Source organism: Babylonia areolata, chromosome 6 (assembly GCF_041734735.1).
Source record: "Babylonia areolata isolate BAREFJ2019XMU chromosome 6, ASM4173473v1, whole genome shotgun sequence".
In the NCBI taxonomy this organism is placed as follows: domain Eukaryota; kingdom Metazoa; phylum Mollusca; class Gastropoda; order Neogastropoda; family Buccinidae; genus Babylonia; species Babylonia areolata.
Genome location: NC_134881.1, coordinates 52,274,023 through 52,296,772, shown reverse-complemented (window position 1 = coordinate 52,296,772; position 22,750 = coordinate 52,274,023). Strand labels below are relative to the sequence as shown.

The 22,750-nt window shown below is 39.8% G+C and overlaps 1 protein-coding gene across 1 annotated transcript in view; it reads right to left on the bottom strand.

The window, feature by feature from the left end:
* Nucleotides 1–22,750, bottom strand: part of LOC143283556 (diacylglycerol kinase zeta-like) — a 259,646-nt gene that overhangs the window by 34,280 nt on the left and 202,616 nt on the right. Inside the window, exons 10-17 of the mRNA XM_076589802.1 lie at nt 16,543–16,717; nt 13,400–13,470; nt 12,929–13,074; nt 4,166–4,221; nt 3,682–3,744; nt 1,353–1,426; nt 538–643; nt 181–380 (exon numbers count right to left, since the gene is read on the bottom strand). Coding sequence (XP_076445917.1) covers nt 181–380; nt 538–643; nt 1,353–1,426; nt 3,682–3,744; nt 4,166–4,221; nt 12,929–13,074; nt 13,400–13,470; nt 16,543–16,717 — 891 coding nt within the window. The remainder of the gene's footprint in view (nt 1–180; nt 381–537; nt 644–1,352; nt 1,427–3,681; nt 3,745–4,165; nt 4,222–12,928; nt 13,075–13,399; nt 13,471–16,542; nt 16,718–22,750) is intronic.

Genomic DNA, 22,750 nt, shown 5'->3' with positions numbered 1-22,750 from the left:
ATACGGTGAAATTGTACAGTTGGCATCTCTGTATGCTTTTTATAGTGATGTCTTCAAATCAAATACTGTTTAAGCCAATTAAAAAAAAAGAAGTCTAAACCATAAAAAAAGATGTTCATACCAAGCAGAAAAAAAAACCAACCAAAACAGCAAGGAACAGCGTTGAGCATCAACACTTACTCATTGGCGATGGGCATGGAGCCGCGTCGCTTCAGCTTGGCGATCATGTTGGACTGGTTGCGGAAGGTGATGTGGATGCAGGAGGGGCGGAGCCGGCAGGGCTCCCCGTCCACCTGCATGGGCATGGGCTTGTACGTGGTGACCCGCAGCTCTCGGCACTGGGTCAGCCGCTCCCCATGGCCACCCACGTGCAGCGTGGCCTGTTCACACAACCGAGGCAACCATGTGCTTGTTCTGTATTGTCCATGTGTTCTGTGTGGCTTATTCAGGATTAAAGAGGCTGTGTGTCACACACACTCTCATACACACACACACACACACACACACACACACACACACACAACATGCACTACTCACCAAGGAAGAGTAGGTGAAGCCGATAATCTCTAAATAGCCATCATCCAAGAGCTGTGGTTCAAACCCAGCATTTGGGTTCCCCCAAGGTAGAGTTCCACTTGCATATCTATTCACAGTCCACATGAACTGCATTAGAAATGTACACATGATGCAGTATGTCTTTCTCCATCTCTCTCTCTCCCCCCCCCCCCCCACCAATGGCTCCACCCCCGCCCTCCCATCCCCTCCACACACACACACACACACACAGGCACACATATGAAATAATGGATATTCAAGCACACATAACACACACGCACACACACACACACACACACACAAACACGTAAATGTGTGTGCACACACATACAGACACACACACATACAAACAAACAAGCACACACACACACATGCAGACATACACTCAGACATACATACAGAAAACTAACCAAAAGCTGTTGAGAATAACAAGACAACTGATCATCCTAATCGGTAAAGGGGAAAAAAGGACAAAAGTGACCAATCCATTTCTAGACCAACAACGCCTTAACTAACGCTGGTTTCCAGTACAAATGGTGGACGTATGAGAGAATATGAGATATCATCTTCTGAACATTCAGTTACTGCTTAAATCAGAGGGTATTTAAATTTTGTTCAAAACTGTCTGTAAAATAAAGATGTTAAAAACAACAATAAACAAACAAAACAAAACAAGACAGAAGAGCTAACACAGGCACAGATGCACACACACACACACAGATGTGCACGCACGCACACACACACACACACACACACACACACACACACACACAGCACAGTAATCCCCATGCATCTACCTGGGAATGTTGAGGATTACAAGACAATGGAGCTTCAGGTCTTGCACTTTCTGCGTGATGTTCACTCCATCACACTGAAAACACAAACACACCTCAATATTTTTTTTTACCTGTTCAAAAAACAACAAAACAAAACAATACCACATTCTCTTCTGAAGAACCAAAAAAACCCAGGAATCCGCAAAAGTTCTATTTTGACAATGCTGATGAAATTCTACCAATCCAAGCTGTTCCTAAGGTTTGATCAGCACGTTGTGGTGATGTACATTTTTTTTTTTTTTTTTTTCTTTTTTTCCCTCAGGGCCTGTGTTGGGTTACGCTGCTGGTCAGGCATCTGTTTGGCGGATGTGGTGAAGCGTATATGGATTTGTCCGAACGCAGTGACGCCTCCTTGAGTTTCTGATACTGATACTTTGATCAGCATGTTGTGGTGATGTACTTTGATCAGCACGTTGTGGTGATGTATTTTGATCAGCACGTTGTGGTGATGTACTTTGATCAGCACGTTGTGGTGATGTATTTTGATCAGCACTTTGTGGTGATGTACTTTGATCACCATGTTGGGGTGATGTACTTTACTCAGCATGTTGTGGTGATGTACTTTACTCAGCATGTTGTGGTGATGCACTTTGATCAGCACGTTGTGGTGATGTACTTTGATCAGCATGTTGTGGTGATGTTCTTTGATCACCACGTTGTGGTGATGTACTTTGATCACCATGTTGTGGTGATTTACTTTGACAGGAAAGACCAGCAGGAATTTGACAGAAAACAAAAGCATTACAAAGCAGTTCCAATACTGAATGCCCCCCCCCCCCCCCCAAAACCCCCCCTCCCGCATTCCCCCACCCGACCATGCAAGCTCATTTTCTGCCCATAATTGTCTCCCTTGTGAGTGCCCCCCCCCCCCCTCCATCATTTTCAGTTAAAAAAAACAACAACAAAACTTCATCATCAGAACAATTACCTTTCACTGTCAAATGCCTTTGTTTTATTCATGTAGTCATGAGTTTGCTAACAAAGTGTTGATTTACACGACAACTGGGGATGATAAACTGTTTTCCCTGGCAAATCAATTGTTTGAAATAACCTCTGGGAACATATGGGGTTGCTTCCCTTTGACCACTGGTGCTTCAGTGATACAAACACCAAACACACACACACACACGCATGAAAACCATTATTCCAAATCTATCAAATTTTCAGTGTTAACTGAGAAACAGACTTAAAATTAACTACGAAATGGGAGCATTAATATTAACAACAGTTAAGTTTGATACTGAACTGAACCATTACCCTCCATCAGATATATCCTTTTTCAATTCAATTCAATTCAAAATACTTTATTATCTGCTTCAACCAAAAACAGAAAATTTTCTTTAGGCTCACTTAAAATAAAATGCCCATCAGCAAAAAAAAACACACAAAAAAAACAACAAAAAACAAAACAACTGACACACCCTTCACTTATCACCATGCACACATCAGTTATTATGTAAACAGAAAAACATGTGGGTAAGATACTATTACATTATGATTCAGAGTGCAACAACTGTGTGTGTGTTGCGTGTGCGTCCGTGCGCGCGCATGCGTCGTTTTGATGCATTTTTACTTGTTGTTTTTTTCTTACTACTTATATAAACTAATTATCACTATATTATAATATCCTGCTTTTTGTTTACACCAATATTAAATTCTTAATATGAGTTTAAACACAGATTAAATTTTTTTTTTTTTTATTATTTGTGTAAGCTTATGAACTACTTAACATAATTTCAGATAATGAACTTTTTTTTTGTTGGTTTATAACTACATCTGTTGAAAATATTAATCACAAGTTCAAATACCCAGCTTAATTTTTTTTTCTTCTCCACACTTATGTGAATTTACCATCGCAAGTCTAAGAGTGTATGTTGTTCTCTTGGACTTGCATCAATGTTAATTCCCACTATAAGCACTGCTTGGAGTTCATTTTTATGCCATTTTGTGTGTGGAAAAAAAAATTAAGAATCTTTTTTTTTCAATTTAGCACAGTCATTTAACTCATTCATCCCTGAATCCAAGAATTGCTGGGGCATAAAATTTGTTTAATTCAAAACTGTTTCCACGTTCCAACATATGCATGGACCACAAGCAAAGACAACTAACTTCTACAACAGAGTTTCTGGCTTTGTCCACCACACGTTTCGTTTTCAAGGCGAAAATTCGACAATTTGAGCATATTTTCCCCCAAATTTTTTCCCCACATTAACATGGCAGGGGAAGCCTGCTGACGCTGTAAGCTCGTCAGGGTTGAAAGGGTTAACCCCATTCCCAACGAGAGACTTACCTCCACCTGTATGTGATCGGCAAAGCCTTTCCAACTTCGCTTCAGAAGATCCCGCCCCCCTGCCTGCAACCAGGAAACAATTCATAAATCAGTCTCTCTCTCTCTCACACACACACACACACTAAACAGCGAAACAGAATTTCACATACTTTTATTTAAGGGGCATAAAACATTCTGGGAATTTGAATATTTCATATGTAATAGCAAACACAAAACAAACAAAAAAAGAGAAAAAAAGTTGCAATGAATCAGACAGACAGTTTCCACCAATTCACACTGAAACACACACACACACACACACACACACACACACGGCACACACATGGAACTATACATCAAAACCACACATACACACAAACACAAACATCACTTTAAAGTAAATCAACACTAAACTGAACCACACACAGACACACACACACACTCTCTCCTTCGTTCAACTGATAATACTTCAAATCATCAAAACAAAAATACAATGGTCACTTACTCCCGCATAGAACATCTTGTTCCTGAAGCGACTGTTGAACTTCTCAGGATTGGCCTCTGAAAGACAAAACACGCCCCTTCTTTTCAGTGTCCTGGGTCCCAGGTGTCGATAGTGACAAACGACTAGGTGATAGCACACAAACATCTACATAGCTTCCCACTAATCTAATCCACAGCAACACAAACATCTACATAACTTCCCATTAATCTAATCCACAGCAACACAAACATCTACATAACTTCCAACTAATCTAATCCACAGCAACACAAACATCTACATAACAATAATCTAATCCACAGCAACACAAACATCTACATAACTTCCCACTAATCTAATCCACAGCAACACAAACATCTACATAACTTCCCACTAATCTAATCCACAGTAACACAAACATCTACATAACATTAATCTAATCCTCAGCAACACAAACATCTACATAACTTCCCACTAATCTAATCCACAGCAACACAAACATCTACATAACATTAATCTAATCCACAGCAACACAAACATCTACATAACTTCCCATTAATCTAATCCACAGCAACACAAACATCTACACAAACATCTACATAACATTAATCTAATCCTCAGCAACACAAACATCTACATAACTTCCCACTAATCTAATCCACAGCAACACAAACATCTACATAACATTAATCTAATCCACAGTAACACAAACATCTACATAACTTCCCACTAATCTAATCCACAGCAACACAAACATCTACATAACATTAATCTAATCCACAGCAACACAAACATCTACATAACTTCCCATTAATCTAATCCACAGCAACACAAACATCTACATAACTTCCCACTAATCTAATCCACAGCAACACAAACATCTACATAACATTAATCTAATCCACAGCAACACAAACATCTACATAACTTCCCATTAATCTAATCCACAGCAACACAAACATCTACATAACTTCCAACTAATCTAATCCACAGCAACACAAACATCTACATAACATTAATCTAATCCACAGCAACACAAACATCTACATAACTTCCCACTAATCTAAACAACAGCAACACAAACATCTACATAACTCCACATTAATCGAATCAGCAGTAACAAAAACATCTACATTATTTCCCATTAATCTAATCCAGAGCAACACAAACATCTACATAACTCCACATTAACACAAACATCTACATTATTTCCCATTAATCTAATCCAGAGCAACGCAAACATCTACATAACTCCACATTAATCGAATCAGCAGTAACACAAACATCTACATTATTTCCCATTAATCTAATCCACAGTAACACAAACATCTACATAACATTCATCTAATCCACAGCAACACAAACATCTACATAACTTCCCACTAATCTAATCCACAGCAACACAAACATCTACATAACTTCCCACTAATCTAATCCACAGCAACACAAACATCTACATAACGTCCCACTAATCTAATCCACAGGAACACAAACATCTACATAACTTCCCATTAATCTAATCCACAGCAACACAAACATCTACATAACTTCCCACTAATCTAATCCACAGCAACACAAACATCTACATAACATTAATCTAATCCACAGCAACACAAACATCTACATAACTTCCCACTAATCTAATCCACAGCAACACAAACATCTACATAACATTAATCTAATCCTCAGCAACACAAACATCTACATAACTTCCCACTAATCTAATCCACAGCAACACAAACATCTACATAACATTAATCTAATCCACAGCAACACAAACATCTACATAACTTCCCATTAATCTAATCCACAGCAACACAAACATCTACATAACTTCCCACTAATCTAATCCACAGCAACACAAACATCTACATAACATTAATCTAATCCACAGCAACACAAACATCTACCTAACTTCCCACTAATCTAATCCACAGCAACACAAACATCTGCATAACGTCCCATTAATCTAATCCACAGCAACACAAACATCTACATAACTTCCAACTAATCTAATCAACAGCAACACAAACATCTACATAACGTCCCACTAATCTAATCCACAGCAACACAAACATCTACATAACAATAATCTAATCCACAGCAACACAAACATCTACATAACTTCCCACTAATCTAATCCACAGTAACACAAACATCTACATAACATTAATCTAATCCTCAGCAACACAAACATCTACATAACTTCCCACTAATCTAATCCATAGCAACACAAACATCTACATAACATTAATCTAATCCACAGCAACACAAACATCTACATAACTTCCCATTAATCTAATCCACAGCAACACAAACATCTACATAACTTCCCACTAATCTAATCCACAGCAACACAAACATCTACATAACATTAATCTAATCCTCAGCAACACAAACATCTACATAACTTCCCACTAATCTAATCCACAGCAACACAAACATCTACATAACATTAATCTGATCCACAGCAACACAAACATCTACATAACGTCCCATTAATCTAATCCACAGCAACACAAACATCTACATAACGTCCCATTAATCTAATCCACAGTAACACAAACATCTACATAACTTCCCACTAATCTAATCCACAGCAACACAAACATCTACATAACATTAATCTAATCCTCAGCAACACAAACATCTACATAACTTCCCACTAATCTAATCCACAGCAACACAAACATCTACATAACATTAATCTAATCCACAGCAACACAAACATCTACATAACTTCCCATTAATCTAATCCACAGCAACACAAACATCTACATAACGTCCCATTAATCTAATCCACAGTAACACAAACATCTACATAACTTCCCACTAATCTAATCCACAGTAACACAAACATCTACATAACATTAATCTAATCCTCAGCAACACAAACATCTACATAACTTCCCACTAATCTAATCCACAGCAACACAAACATCTACATAACATTAATCTAATCCACAGCAACACAAACATCTACATAACTTCCCATTAATCTAATCCACAGCAACACAAACATCTACACAAACATCTACATAACATTAATCTAATCCTCAGCAACACAAACATCTACATAACTTCCCACTAATCTAATCCACAGCAACACAAACATCTACATAACATTAATCTAATCCACAGTAACACAAACATCTACATAACTTCCCACTAATCTAATCCACAGCAACACAAACATCTACATAACATTAATCTAATCCACAGCAACACAAACATCTACATAACTTCCCATTAATCTAATCCACAGCAACACAAACATCTACATAACTTCCCACTAATCTAATCCACAGCAACACAAACATCTACATAACATTAATCTAATCCACAGCAACACAAACATCTACATAACTTCCCATTAATCTAATCCACAGCAACACAAACATCTACATAACTTCCAACTAATCTAATCCACAGCAACACAAACATCTACATAACATTAATCTAATCCACAGCAACACAAACATCTACATAACTTCCCACTAATCTAAACAACAGCAACACAAACATCTACATAACTCCACATTAATCGAATCAGCAGTAACAAAAACATCTACATTATTTCCCATTAATCTAATCCAGAGCAACACAAACATCTACATAACTCCACATTAACACAAACATCTACATTATTTCCCATTAATCTAATCCAGAGCAACGCAAACATCTACATAACTCCACATTAATCGAATCAGCAGTAACACAAACATCTACATTATTTCCCATTAATCTAATCCACAGTAACACAAACATCTACATAACATTCATCTAATCCACAGCAACACAAACATCTACATAACTTCCCACTAATCTAATCCACAGCAACACAAACATCTACATAACTTCCCACTAATCTAATCCACAGCAACACAAACATCTACATAACGTCCCATTAATCTAATCCACAGCAACACAAACATCTACATAACTTCCCACTAATCTAATCCACAGCAACACAAACATCTACATAACTTCCCACTAATCTAATCCACAGCAACACAAACATCTACATAACATTAATCTAATCCACAGCAACACAAACATCTACATAACTTCCCACTAATCTAATCCACAGCAACACAAACATCTACATAACATTAATCTAATCCTCAGCAACACAAACATCTACATAACTTCCCACTAATCTAATCCACAGCAACACAAACATCTACATAACATTAATCTAATCCACAGCAACACAAACATCTACATAACTTCCCATTAATCTAATCCACAGCAACACAAACATCTACATAACTTCCCACTAATCTAATCCACAGCAACACAAACATCTACATAACATTAATCTAATCCACAGCAACACAAACATCTACATAACTTCCCACTAATCTAATCCACAGCAACACAAACATCTGCATAACGTCCCATTAATCTAATCCACAGCAACACAAACATCTACATAACTTCCAACTAATCTAATCAACAGCAACACAAACATCTACATAACGTCCCACTAATCTAATCCACAGCAACACAAACATCTACATAACAATAATCTAATCCACAGCAACACAAACATCTACATAACTTCCCACTAATCTAATCCACAGTAACACAAACATCTACATAACATTAATCTAATCCTCAGCAACACAAACATCTACATAACTTCCCACTAATCTAATCCACAGCAACACAAACATCTACATAACATTAATCTAATCCACAGCAACACAAACATCTACATAACTTCCCATTAATCTAATCCACAGCAACACAAACATCTACATAACTTCCCACTAATCTAATCCACAGCAACACAAACATCTACATAACATTAATCTAATCCTCAGCAACACAAACATCTACATAACTTCCCACTAATCTAATCCACAGCAACACAAACATCTACATAACATTAATCTGATCCACAGCAACACAAACATCTACATAACGTCCCATTAATCTAATCCACAGCAACACAAACATCTACATAACGTCCCATTAATCTAATCCACAGTAACACAAACATCTACATAACTTCCCACTAATCTAATCCACAGCAACACAAACATCTACATAACATTAATCTAATCCTCAGCAACACAAACATCTACATAACTTCCCACTAATCTAATCCACAGCAACACAAACATCTACATAACATTAATCTAATCCACAGCAACACAAACATCTACATAACTTCCCATTAATCTAATCCACAGCAACACAAACATCTACATAACGTCCCATTAATCTAATCCACAGTAACACAAACATCTACATAACTTCCCACTAATCTAATCCACAGCAACACAAACATCTACATAACATTAATCTAATCCACAGCAACACAAACATCTACATAACTTCCCACTAATCTAATCCACAGTAACACAAACATCTACATAACATTAATCTAATCCTCAGCAACACAAACATCTACATAACTTCCCACTAATCTAATCCACAGCAACACAAACATCTACATGACATTAATCTAATCCACAGCAACACAAACATCTACATAACTTCCCATTAATCTAATCCACAGCAACACAAACATCTACATAACTTCCCACTAATCTAATCCACAGCAACACAAACATCTACATAACATTAATCTAATCCACAGCAACACAAACATCTACATAACATTAATCTAATCCACAGCAACACAAACATCTACATAACTTCCTATTAATCTAATCCACAGCAACACAAACATCTACATAACTTCCCACTAATCTAATCCACAGCAACACAAACATCTACATAACATTAATATAATCCACAGCAACACAAACATCTACATAACTTCCCACTAATCTAATCCACAGCAACACAAACATCTACATAACATTAATCTAATCCACAGCAACACAAACATCTACATAACATCCCACTAATCTAATCCACAGCAACACAAACATCTACATAACTTCCCACTAATCTAATCCACAGCAACACAAACATATCTACATAACATTAATCTAATCCTCAGCAACACAAACATCTACATAACTTCCCACTAATCTAATCCACAGCAACACAAACATATCTACATAACATTAATCTAATCCACAGCAACACAAACATCTACATAACAATAATCTAATCCACAGCAACACAAACATCTACATAACTTCCCACTAATCTAATCCACAGTAACACAAACATCTACATAACATTAATCTAATCCTCAGCAACACAAACATCTACATAACTTCCCACTAATCTAATCCACAGCAACACAAACATCTACATAACATTAATCTAATCCACAGCAACACAAACATCTACATAACATCCCATTAATCTAATCCACAGTAACACAAACATCTACATAACTTCCCACTAATCTAATCCACAGCAACACAAACATCTACATAACATTAATCTAATCCTCAGCAACACAAACATCTACATAACTTCCCACTAATCTAATCCACAGCAACACAAACATCTACATAACATTAATCTAATCCACAGCAACACAAACATCTACATAACTTCCCATTAATCTAATCCACAGCAACACAAACATCTACATAACTTCCCACTAATCTAATCCACAGCAACACAAACATCTACATAACATTAATCTAATCCACAGCAACACAAACATCTACATAACTTCCCACTAATCTAATCCACAGCAACACAAACATATCTACATAACGTCCCATTAATCTAATCCACAGCAACACAAACATCTACATAACTTCCCATTAATCTAATCAACAGCAACACAAACATCTACATAACTTTGCACTAATCTAATCCACAGCAACACAAACATCTACATAACTTCCCACTAATCTAATCCACAGCAACACAAATATCTACATAACTTCCCACTAATCTAATCCACAGCAACACAAACATCTACATAACATTAATCTAATCCACAGCAACACAAACATCTACATAACCTCCCACTAATCTAATCCACAGCAACAAAAACATCTACATAACTTCCAACTAATCTAATCCACAGCAACACAAATATCTACATAACTTCCCACTAATCTAATCCACAGCAACACAAATATCTACATAACATTAATCTAATCCACAGCAACACAAACATCTACATAACCTCCCACTAATCTAATCCACAGCAACACAAACATCTACATAACTTCCCACTAATCTAATCCACAGCAACACAAACATCTACATAACATTAATCTAATCCACAGCAACACAAACATCTACATAACATTAATCTAATCCACAGCAACACAAACATCTACATAACTTCCCATTGATCTAATCCACAGCAACACAAACATCTACATAACGTCCCATTAATCTAATCCACAGCAACACAAACATCTACATAACTTCCCACTAATCTAATCCACAGCAACACAAACATCTACATAACTCTACATTAATCTAATCCACAGTAACAGAAACATCTACACAGCCTCCCATTAATGTAATCACCAGTAACACAAACATCTACATAACTCCACATTAACAAAAACATCTACATTATTTCCCATTAATCTAATCCAGAGCAACGCAAACATCTACATAACTCCACATTAATCGAATCAGCAGTAACAAAAACATCTACATAATTTCCCACTAATCTAATCCACAGCAACACAAACATCTACATAACTCCACATTAATCGAATCAGCAGTAACAAAAACATCTACATTATTTCCCATTAATCTAATCCAGAGCAACGCAAACATCTACATAACTCCACATTAATCGAATCAGCAGTAACACAAACATCTACGTTATTTCCCATTAATCTAATCCACAGTAACACAAACATCTACATAACATTAATCTAATCCACAGCAACACAAACATCTACATAACTTCCCACTAATCTAATCCACAGCAACACAAACATCTACATAACTCCACATTAACAAAAACATCTACATTATTTCCCATTAATCTAATCCAGAGCAACGGTAAAAATCTACATAACTCCAGTCCCACGCAGTCCCAAACCAAAATGGACCTCCATAGCAACATCGTCATCATCATCGTCATCCTCCTCCTCCTTCATTGTCATCAATATAAACAAAATAGTCTCAAAGTCTGTGGCCTTTCATGCCCTGCTCTCATGGTGACCTCATTTTCGATGCCCCTCCACTTCCGTGCTTGGGGTGAGTCCTGTCAATGTCGTCAGTGTTGGCAGATTCATGGGGGGCTGTTGTTTGAGGGACGTGGTGGCGGTCTCCACTCTGGGAGGGACGCTCACTCAGTCTGGCTCCGCGACTAAGCCATTATTGTCGTTAGTAGGGGGCTTAGTAGGTGGTGTCCTAAGTACGTTAAATCAGAACAGGCACCACTGAACACCACCGAAGTGACTCAGCAGCTGTGCAGGGTCTCTTCTGGTGTGTGGCCTCCTGGCGACCTAACATCGATGGTTCCCTGTGGACTGCCAACACTGGAACTGCGAAGGATGAACCCGGGTGTGGCCGTGTATGGGGGAATCTAAATGAGCGGCGTGGGAGTAATGCCACTGAAACGGTGCAGATGATGGGGCAGCAAAAAAAAAAAAACAACACAAAAAAACCTGACACACCACGTTCTACTGACACTCTCAAGGGGGTTCAAGTAAAATTTGAACAAAAATGACAAAAAAGAAGAAAAGAAACCAAAAAAAAAAAAAAAAAAAGTAAAAATAAAAATAAAAAGGGAGGAGGAGGACAAATGTCAGAGCCAAAGCAGCAAAGTGGGCGTGGTCAGGCAGGTGTGACTGACAGACAAAGTGGGCGTGGTCAGGCAGGTGATTGACAGACAGACAGACAGACAGACGGACGGATTACTACCTCTGGACTCGTGGAACTCCAAGGCGACGTGGGCGTCAGCTCCCAGGCTGAAGTAGTTGTTGAAGACACTGAGGGGTAACTCTGCCGTCACCTCCTCCCCCTCCTCCACCGTCCCCATCTCGTTCTCTTCGATGTTGATGTTCCACCTGGTGGATGGACACACAGGGCAGTGACAGTCACTAGGGCAGGGAGGGTGTGTGTGTGGGGGGTTACTGTGTGTTTGTTGTTGGTGGTGGTGGTGGTGTTTTCACACACGCACATACACACACACACGCTTACTATTACTACACATGAATATTTATTAAGTTGCTTTTACACACACACACACACACACACACACACACACATATATATATATATATATATATATATATATATATATATATATATATATATATATATATATATATATACTCACAACATATACACAGAACACACACAATAAAGTCACACAATACCTGTCACACTTACCTGTCCAACTGAACCACCTGTCCTTCCTCCACATTGCATAATATTTTGGACAGAGGTTCGTCCGTGTAGCCCTGAAACACACACACACACAGTCACACATTTGACGTCAACACAATCAACATTCAGACCAGTATCCAGGTCTCTTATGTAGTGATGGAAAGATTATTGCCTTCAGAACAAAATACACTAAGAATGGTGGAAGCAAGCCTGTGTGGAGAGAACAAAAAAACAAAAACAAAAAACAAAAACAAAACCTGTATGCACATTATTTCTTGTAGTGAGAGGGAAAAACGTATTCCTGAACTTCAAAACAAGACAGTCACACCATCGACACTCACACCATCTCACAACGTTTGTCAACACTGCATGTGCCTGTACTCAAGTTTCCCTGTAAATTTGAAACCACAGATTCCATCCAGCCAGAACACTACATTCACAGTTTCAGTTTCAAAGGGCTGTCAGAGTGCGTGGACAGATCCTTATACACTGCACCTCATCTGCTTAGAAAGAGAGGGGGTGGAGGGGGGCTGGAAGGGGTGTTGGGGCAGCAGTTCTTTTTTTTTTTTTAATGTATTTATCTATTATTTATTTCCTTTTTTTTTCTCTCAAGGCCTGACTAAGCGCGTTGGGTTACGCTGCTGGTCAGGCATCTGCTTGGCAGATGTGGTGTAGCGTATATGGATTTGTCCGAACGCAGTGACGCCTCCTTGAGCTACTGAAACTGAAAAACTGTGATCAGGTCTTGAGTGTTGGTTCCAGTGGAACAACAGTGTTTAACACGAGGGTTTCATGGAGGTGTTTGAGTGTGCACACAGATCCATACACATACCCTACACCACACCTGCTGATCACATGGCCGACCAGCAATACAATGCAATGCCCTTAGTCAGGTCTTGAGATGGTTGAGTGTGTGTGCGCATACATTTCTAGAGTTGATTTCTTCAACAGAATTTTGCCAGAGGATAACACTTCAATTGCTAGGGGTTTGTTTTTTTTTTTCAATGAGCCAAGTGTGTGCTGCACACATGACTTCAGGTTTATCGTCTCATCCAAATGACTACATGTTTAGTCTGATCTTCCAGTCAATCTGGGGAGATGGGGGATGTGAACCCACAACCCCAGGGATACTGTATTGGCAGCTGAGCGCCTTAACCATTCTGCCACCTTGCTGAGAAACAGAATGAAAGAATGACGAATGATATAGATACATATATAGCAGCTATCCTCGGTCAGAGACCAAGCTCTAAGCACTTTACAAACTTGGGGCATCTGCAAAACAGGCTGTCAACCTGGGTTGAGCCGACTGACGGTCGCCATTGGGCGCTCATCATTCGTTTCCCATGTCATGCAACCAGGTTTAAGTCATGCACACATACACTCTCAGACATGTAACATTTTACGTGTATGACTGTTTTGTTTATTCAACCCCACCATAAAGGCAGCCATGCTCCGTTTTCGGGGGTGTGCATGCTGGGTATGTTCTTGTTTCTATAACCCACCGAACGCTGACATAGATTTCAGGATCTTCAACGTAAGTATTAAATTTTGATCTTCTGCTTGCGTACACACATGAAGGGGGTTCAGGCACAAGCAGGTCTGCACATATGTTGACCTCGAAGATGGGAAAAAAATCTCCACCCTTTACCCACCAGGTGCCATTAACAAGATTCTTCTTCTTCTTCTTCTTCTGCGTTCGTGGGCTGCAACTCCCACGTTCACTCGCATGTACACGAGTGCGCTTTTACGTGCATGACCGTTTTTACCCCGCCATGTAGGCAGTCATACTCCGCTTTCGGGGGTGTGCATGCTGGGTATGTTCTTGCTTCCATAACCCACCGAACGCTGACATGGATTACAGGATCTTTAACGTGAGTATTTGATCTTCTGCTTGCGTACACACACGAAGGGGGTTCAGGCACAAGCAGGTCTGCCACATATGCTGACCTGGGAGATCGGAAAAAAAAAAAAAAAAAAAATCTCCACCCTTTACCCACCAGGTGCCATTAACAAGATTCGAACCCGGGACCCTCAGACTGAAAGTCCAACGCTTTAACCACTCGACTTCTGCGCCCGTCAGACACTCCAAGTTTTTTGTTTCCCTGGGAGAAAGGGCGAGATGGGTGAGTTGAACCCAGACCCTCACGGACACTGCATCAGCAGATGAGCATCTTAACCACTCTGCCACCTCCCCCCCCCCCCCCACAAAAAAAAAAAAAAAATAAAAAAAAAAAAAGGGAAAAAATCAACAAAAAAAAAAAAAGAGAGGCAAGGCCTTCAAGACTCACTTGTGATACACTTTAAAAATAAAAATCCAAGCTTTTTATGTATTGAATATAATTTCAAAATGTAATGTTTAAGATGAGAAAGATCAGTTTAAAGCGAATTAAGTCCCCTAGCATTAATTACAGAGTACTTTCCCTTTTTTTTTTTTTTACTATCTGCACCAAAACGTTTGCAAAATAAATGAAACTTCCATGCTTAGCAAAAGAAGTTCCTGTTTGAATAAAAAAAATGATAATAATGACTGCTCTAGCTGTTGGGTCAGAATATCAGATCAAAGTGCCAAGTTTAGAGAATACAAAAAAAAACAAAAAAACAGTAAATGCAGTTTGCATATAATTAGGCTTCATTTTTTGTGTGTGCTCATCCCAGAGATGCAATATTTTTTTAAACAAGATGACTGGAAAGAACTGGATTTTTCCTATTTTTATGCCTAATTTGGTGTCAACTGACAAAGTATTTGCAGAGAAAATGTCAATGTTAAAGTTTACCACGGACACACACACACAGACAACCGAACACAGGGTTAAAACATAGACTCACTTTGTTTACACAAGTGAGTCAACAAGACAAAGCAAAACCAGAGGGGGAACAAAACAGAAACAGACAACCAAAAAATTGAAATGTACGTGAGCTAACTCTGTCCCCGTTCCCCTGGAGAAGGGAGAAAAAAAGACAGACCGACGACAACAAGAACAACAACATCGAAAAGTTTACCACGGACACACAGACACACACACACAGACGCACACACACAGACAACCGAACACCAGGTTAAAACATAGACTCACTTTGTTTACACAAATGAGTCAAAAAAAAAAAGGGGGGGGGGGGAATAAACCAAAAAAAAAACCCCAACTGACCCCGCCCCAGTTGAGGGTCCTGGCCAGGTCGTTCCCGGTGCCGATGGGCAGGATGCCCACGGGGGGAGGGGGGCACAGCCCCAGGGAGTCGATGACGGACAGGATCCAACCCACTGTGCCGTCACCACCCGCCGCAAGGATCCTGATGTTAGGCACTTTCTTGAACAAGTCCAGCCTGGGGAAAAAAAAGAAAAAAAGATGTGAGGTACTCTTGTCATCAAATTCCAGAGAGAGAGGGTGATGGGGGTTGGGGGGGGGGGAAGGAGTGCGACAGAGAGAGACAGAGATGTCAGTATAAGAGAGATACAGAGATGTCAGTATGGGGGAGAGAGAGAGAGAGAGAGAGAGAGAGAGAGAGAGAGATCAGTGACAACGTCCATGCTTCAAATCTTTTTCAAACACGCGCACACACGGAAGAGAGAACGCAAGAACGCAAGAATTTTAATGTAAGGTCACCGACCTGTATACATTTTGGGTGCACATGTTGCACACACAGCTTAACTAAAATAAAATAGGAAGAACGAAAACAATCCACATAATACACAGTGAGCTCACTGAGAACAAGTAAACTAAATGAAAAGCACAAGGCTGATATGTCTGTTTAGGGCTGAAAGTACTCTTCTCTCAGTCTTAATGCATAAAAAACAAACATTGCAACATCTCTGGTCACATTACAACTTTCGTTTTGCAGCAGAAATGATAATGACGGATTTCTAATATGTTGCATATGCTTGAGCAAATATTTCCTTCTAATATCATCATATAATGGACAAGCTGTTAGTACATGTAGTTCGTTCTCTATTCTACCACCACATGGGCAGTTTTTCAAAACATCACAATAACGCTGATTTATTTTTAGTTCATTTATACCAAAACGGAACTTAATGAAGGCCGATCTAAATTTACTGATGGTAAGATCAGATAAGTATTTTTCAGGTTGTAATAAGGATTTGAATGACCTATATGTTTCATAACGATTACTTCCGTTGAGTTTGCTTGCCCAATCCTGTTTAAAGCCATCTATCATGCGTTGTTTGAATATTTTAAGAAAAACATTTACATCCCCAACCCCGCCATTTATCCAAACTTCTGAAAACCCATAAATGTCTAAGCAATGTTTCAGTCCATCTGCCCAGTTTCTCGAAGACATATCAGCATTGTATGTCATCTTATTTACGCTCATTAGGTACGCCTGTTTCGGGATTCTCGATAGAGACATCTGATTTAGCTTAAACCAGTATCGCAAAGTACTGATGCAACTATCAATGTATAATGGATATCGACCAAGATCACCATAAATCATTACATTTGGGGTTTTGGGACTGACACTCAAAAATCTTTTACAAGCAAACAAATGGACAGACTCAACTGCTTTGAAGCGCATTATTCCCCACATTTCAGATGCGTATAATAGCATAGGTTTTATCTGCGCATCAAAGAGTTTAAAAAACACGGTTCTGTCCATATTGCCAAGACTCCACATTGTTCTCATAATTTCAACCACCCTCCCTTTTGCCCTGCCAGCGAACTCTTCAAGTGCAGAAATGAAAGATAACTTGGTAGACAGCATAAAACCCAGATATTTATAATTGTTTACAACTTCAATTTCGTCTCCATCGAAATACCATTTTTCTGCTTTAGACAGATGGCCACCCTTTCTGCAAACCATTATTTTTGTTTTATTCAAATTTACTGTCAGTCCAAGAGATTTAGATGCTTTGTTAAGATTATCTAATTGATTTTGTAAACCTGCTGGTGACGATGACAGCAAGACAATATCATCTGCAAACAATAACCGAAATATTTCTTGTAAGCCTGGCAAAAACTGAAAACCGTGTTTTCCATTCTTGGTCACCTCGTCAGCGACTTCTGAAATCAAAAGCGAGAAAAGCAAGGGAGACAACAAACATCCTTGCTTTACTCCTGCAGGACAATCAAAAAATTCTGAAACATATGGCCCCCATCGGACACAGACCTGAACTAAACTGTACATCGCTTTTAATATTCAGATCATTTTGGTTGATATTCTTATCTTGTTAAGCACTGCCCATAGACTATTTCGATCAACTGAGTCGAAAGCCTTCTGATAATCTATGAAAGCAATATAGAGCTTATTCTTCCTTGCTCCATTTAAACATTTTTGGATAATACTACAGTGAGTAAATATGTGATCGATCGTAGAATAACTTTTTCTGAAACCAGCTTGCTCTTCCGAGATTTTACCTTCACTTTCGGCCCACTCGTACAACCTCCTGTTTAGTATAGATGTGAAAACTTTACTAATTACGCTTCATAAGAAAATACCTCTATAATTTTCAGGATTGTTTGCATCGCCTTTTTTCAAAAGTGGAATAATGACTGAACGAGTCCAATCTGATGGAAAATAGTCTACATTAAAAAGATGATTGAATAAGTTTGTCAAAAAAGGTGCTATTATATTTTCAGATGCTTTTAAAAACTCTCCCGCAACATCATCTAAACCAGCAGCTTTTCTGTTTTTTAGTCTTCGTATTGCAAATTTCACCTCATCAATTGTTATGTCATCGTCCAAACCATGGATTTCAAATTCACCTACATTTTCATTTAATATCGATATTTCTTCTTCGTGATCAGGGGAGTGAACTTCACTATTTTCGTTCAACTGATTTTGCTGGCCCAAGATACGCTCGAAATGTTTTTTCCATGTATCGATTGGAATATTCGGTTGATTTCTGCGTTTTCGCCTGACTGACTTTACAGTGGACCAGAATGAAGTATTATTTGATCTGTTTTCCAACAAAGATTCCCTTAATGTATTTCTATAACTTTTCTTTTTGTCTTCAAGCACAGATTGATAGTAAGCTCTGTGTTGTCGATAAGCAATCCCATGCGTTGCCTCCCCTGATCGTGTATAGCGAGACAGCGCACGCTGAGCCACTCGCTTGTAGTGCCTGCACTGTGCGTCAAACCACGGACTGCCAGTTGTCCTCCTTCCCTCCCCTCCACACTGTACCGTTTGACTCATACAGCTAGCTGCATTGAATATAATGGCCACAAATTTGGACAATGCCGACTCCACATCAACACTAATATCATTATTGGCATCTTCAAGAGCTGTCTGCGTATCAGCAGATGACATTTCTCTTAAAAACGTTTCTGCTTTTGAAGGATCCCATTTCACTTTTTGAAACGACACTTTTTCCTGGCGAGAATCACAACTAGGTTTGTCACAATTGCTAATGATATTCGCTTCGACAGGCATATGCTGCGATTCTACTCTATCCACTACATTAAAACTAACCATCTGCGTAATACATGTAATACCTGTAGAACATAAAAAGTAGTCAATAGTACTGTTTCCATTTACAGTCAAAAAGGTGAATTTTCCTTCAATATCTCCATCAATAAAACCATTTAAAGGAGTGAATTGAAAAGTACTGCAAAGTTCTATCAACGATTTACCAAAACCATTTACAACCTTATCTTGACATGTTCTAACAAAATCACTTTCATCATCAACAAAAAAACCAAAATCACTCAAATCATCTGTCTGTAATGACCAATCCGCAATACGAGCATTTAAATCTCCAGCAAGAATAAAGTGAACATCATCATCTTGCTCGTAGAACGATACCAAAAAATTGTTCCAGCATTTGTAAAGTGCAGTCATATTCTTTATCTTTATAATAAACACTATTTATAGGATGATTATACATAGATATGAAAATCAGATCTTTATCAAATTTAAATAGCTGTTTGCATAATCTCACACACAGCACATTATCAATGTTCGTTTTAATTTCTGTAACAAAGTCAGACAAATATTTTCTTATCAGTAACACAGTTCCCCCAGAACTGCGGCCTCTTCTGGACAGTTTACTCGCTGGAGAATGGAAAACAAGAAATTCACGAAAATGAATACTAAAGTCAAACGAAGGAGACGTAAATGTTTCTAACAAAGCACAAACATCAAATGATGTAATGTAGTTTATAAAGTCAGGGTCCAAAAGTTTAGATGTTAGACCATTGATGTTCCATGAACAAAAAGACAAAGTGTTTTTAACTGGAGTGTGTGTGTTGTGACTGACTGTGTCTGTGTCACACAGTGTGTTCCTGTCAGAAATGTCATGTGTGTGCGGGTTCACATTTCGGTCTTGACCTGACCCCTATTCCCTGTGAGTGGGGGTGGTGGTGTTCCCTGCATCACGTGCAGCACGTCCCATGCTCCACGCCTCGTGAAGGCTGGACTGTCGCTCACTGGCTGTCGTTGACCTGGTTCTCCGCTTACACTCCTCGGGTACATCAGCACCGCTAACGGGTAGCGTACGTGAGTCAGTGACGTCAGGTGCACGAGGCGAGACACTCCCGCTGTGTGCATGGTCAGGAAGGAAGGTGGCAGAATGGTTAAGACGCTCAGCTGCCAATACAGAGAGTCCGTGAGGGTGTGGGTTCGAATCCCGCTCTCGCCCTTTCTCCCAAGTTTGACTGGAAAATCAAACTGAGCGTCTAGTCTTTCGGATGAGACGATAAACCGAGGTCCCGTGTGCAGCACGCACTTGGCGCACTGAAAAAGAACCCATGGCAACGAGAGTGTTGTCCTCTGGCGAAATTACGTAAAAATGAAATCCACTTTCATAGGTACACAAATATGTAAGCATGCACTCAAGGCCTGACTAAGCGCGTTGGGTTATGCTGCTGGTCAGGCATCTGCTCAACAGATGTGGTGTAGCGTGTATGGATTTGTCCGAACGCAGTGACGCCTCCTTGAGAAAGTGAAACTGAAACTGAAACTGCATGGTCAGCGACTGGCTGGCTGGCTGCTGTGCTGCGTGACGGCTGTGCACGTTGTGTTGACACGCCGTGTTGCCCAGGTGAAGGGTGTGTGTGTTGACCTGGCAGTGGCTGCACACTCCTGATGTGCAGTTTACCTCTGGCGAAGTACCCGCTCTGGCCAGCTTCCCGGAGTTCCCTCAGCTGCTTGGATTGACGCCTGGTCAGGTCTTGAGCCACACGGAGCCCGTCCTTCTGCATGCTGGCTCTGGCGTCGTGGTCAGTCATCAGGCTCATCACGTCTCCCCACCTCAAAAACTTGGCAATGATGGGGCGGGGGTGGGGGTTCTGGGGATTGTGCCTGCCCAGTCTGTGAGCCCGTTCAATGAGACCTCTGTCTTTCCAGTCCGCCTTTGTCACGTAGCGGCCCAGGGTCTGCTGAACCTTGTCGGCACAGGCTGCATAGTCTTCTGATCCATCTGCTTCGGGGATACCGAACACTTTCACATTATTTCGTCTAGAGAAGCCCTCCAGACGATCCACTTCATCTTGCAGGTCTGAGAGAGTTTTAATTCGTCGTGCTTCTCACACAGCGATACGATCGCTGTTTTGTTGTCATCAACCGCCAACCGAATGTCTGTGAGTTCACTACACAGGTGTTCTACATTCCCCTTCAGCACGGCGTTCGTTTCTTCTATCTTGCTAAGTGTGTCCCCCTGTCGCTGCAGTGTGTCCCCCTGTCGCTGCAGTGTGTCCCCTTGTTGTTTCAACGTGTCTTCTTGCTGTCTCAGTGTTTCTCCTTGTTTCTTCAACGTCTCTGCCTGACCAGCCATCAGTGTCAACACCTGAGCAATTTGAGACTCAAGTGATGAAAGTCTTGCACCAAGTCTGTCTTCCAGCCCGCTAACAGTGTTCTGTAGTCTTTCGTCAGTATCTGTTGGTCCAGGATTTTTCTCCACATCCCCACTGAGCAGCACACGGCGACATGAGAAGAACACATTAACCATCAACAGAAGTACAGCTGCACCGCTATCTTGCATGGGAAGCTGAAACCACTCTCCGTGCGAGCTTGGCATATCGTTCTCAGCTTCAACGAAGGTGAAAGTCTCAAAATGCACAGTGAAGTCAACAGGAACATCAGACACTGGACACTGCAATGCTATTGTCACTGTCTGTTTCATGTTGTACACCAGCAAAGAAAAGATGCACAAGCACAGGTAACTTAGCAGTACATCACCAACACTTGCCTTGCTCCCTTCGCCTGATGTGTGCACAGGTAACTCTTTCATCCGCGACCGGGCAAACACCTGGCAAAAGCGGCCTACTCTGGCCCTCCACAAGTCCAAACTAATCATATTCAGCAAAAATCCTTTCAGCTGAATGTTACGAACAAAATAAAAGGCTTCTTACACATTAACAGCACTTGAAGAAGGTGCAAAAAAATATTTTCGGCAGAGCT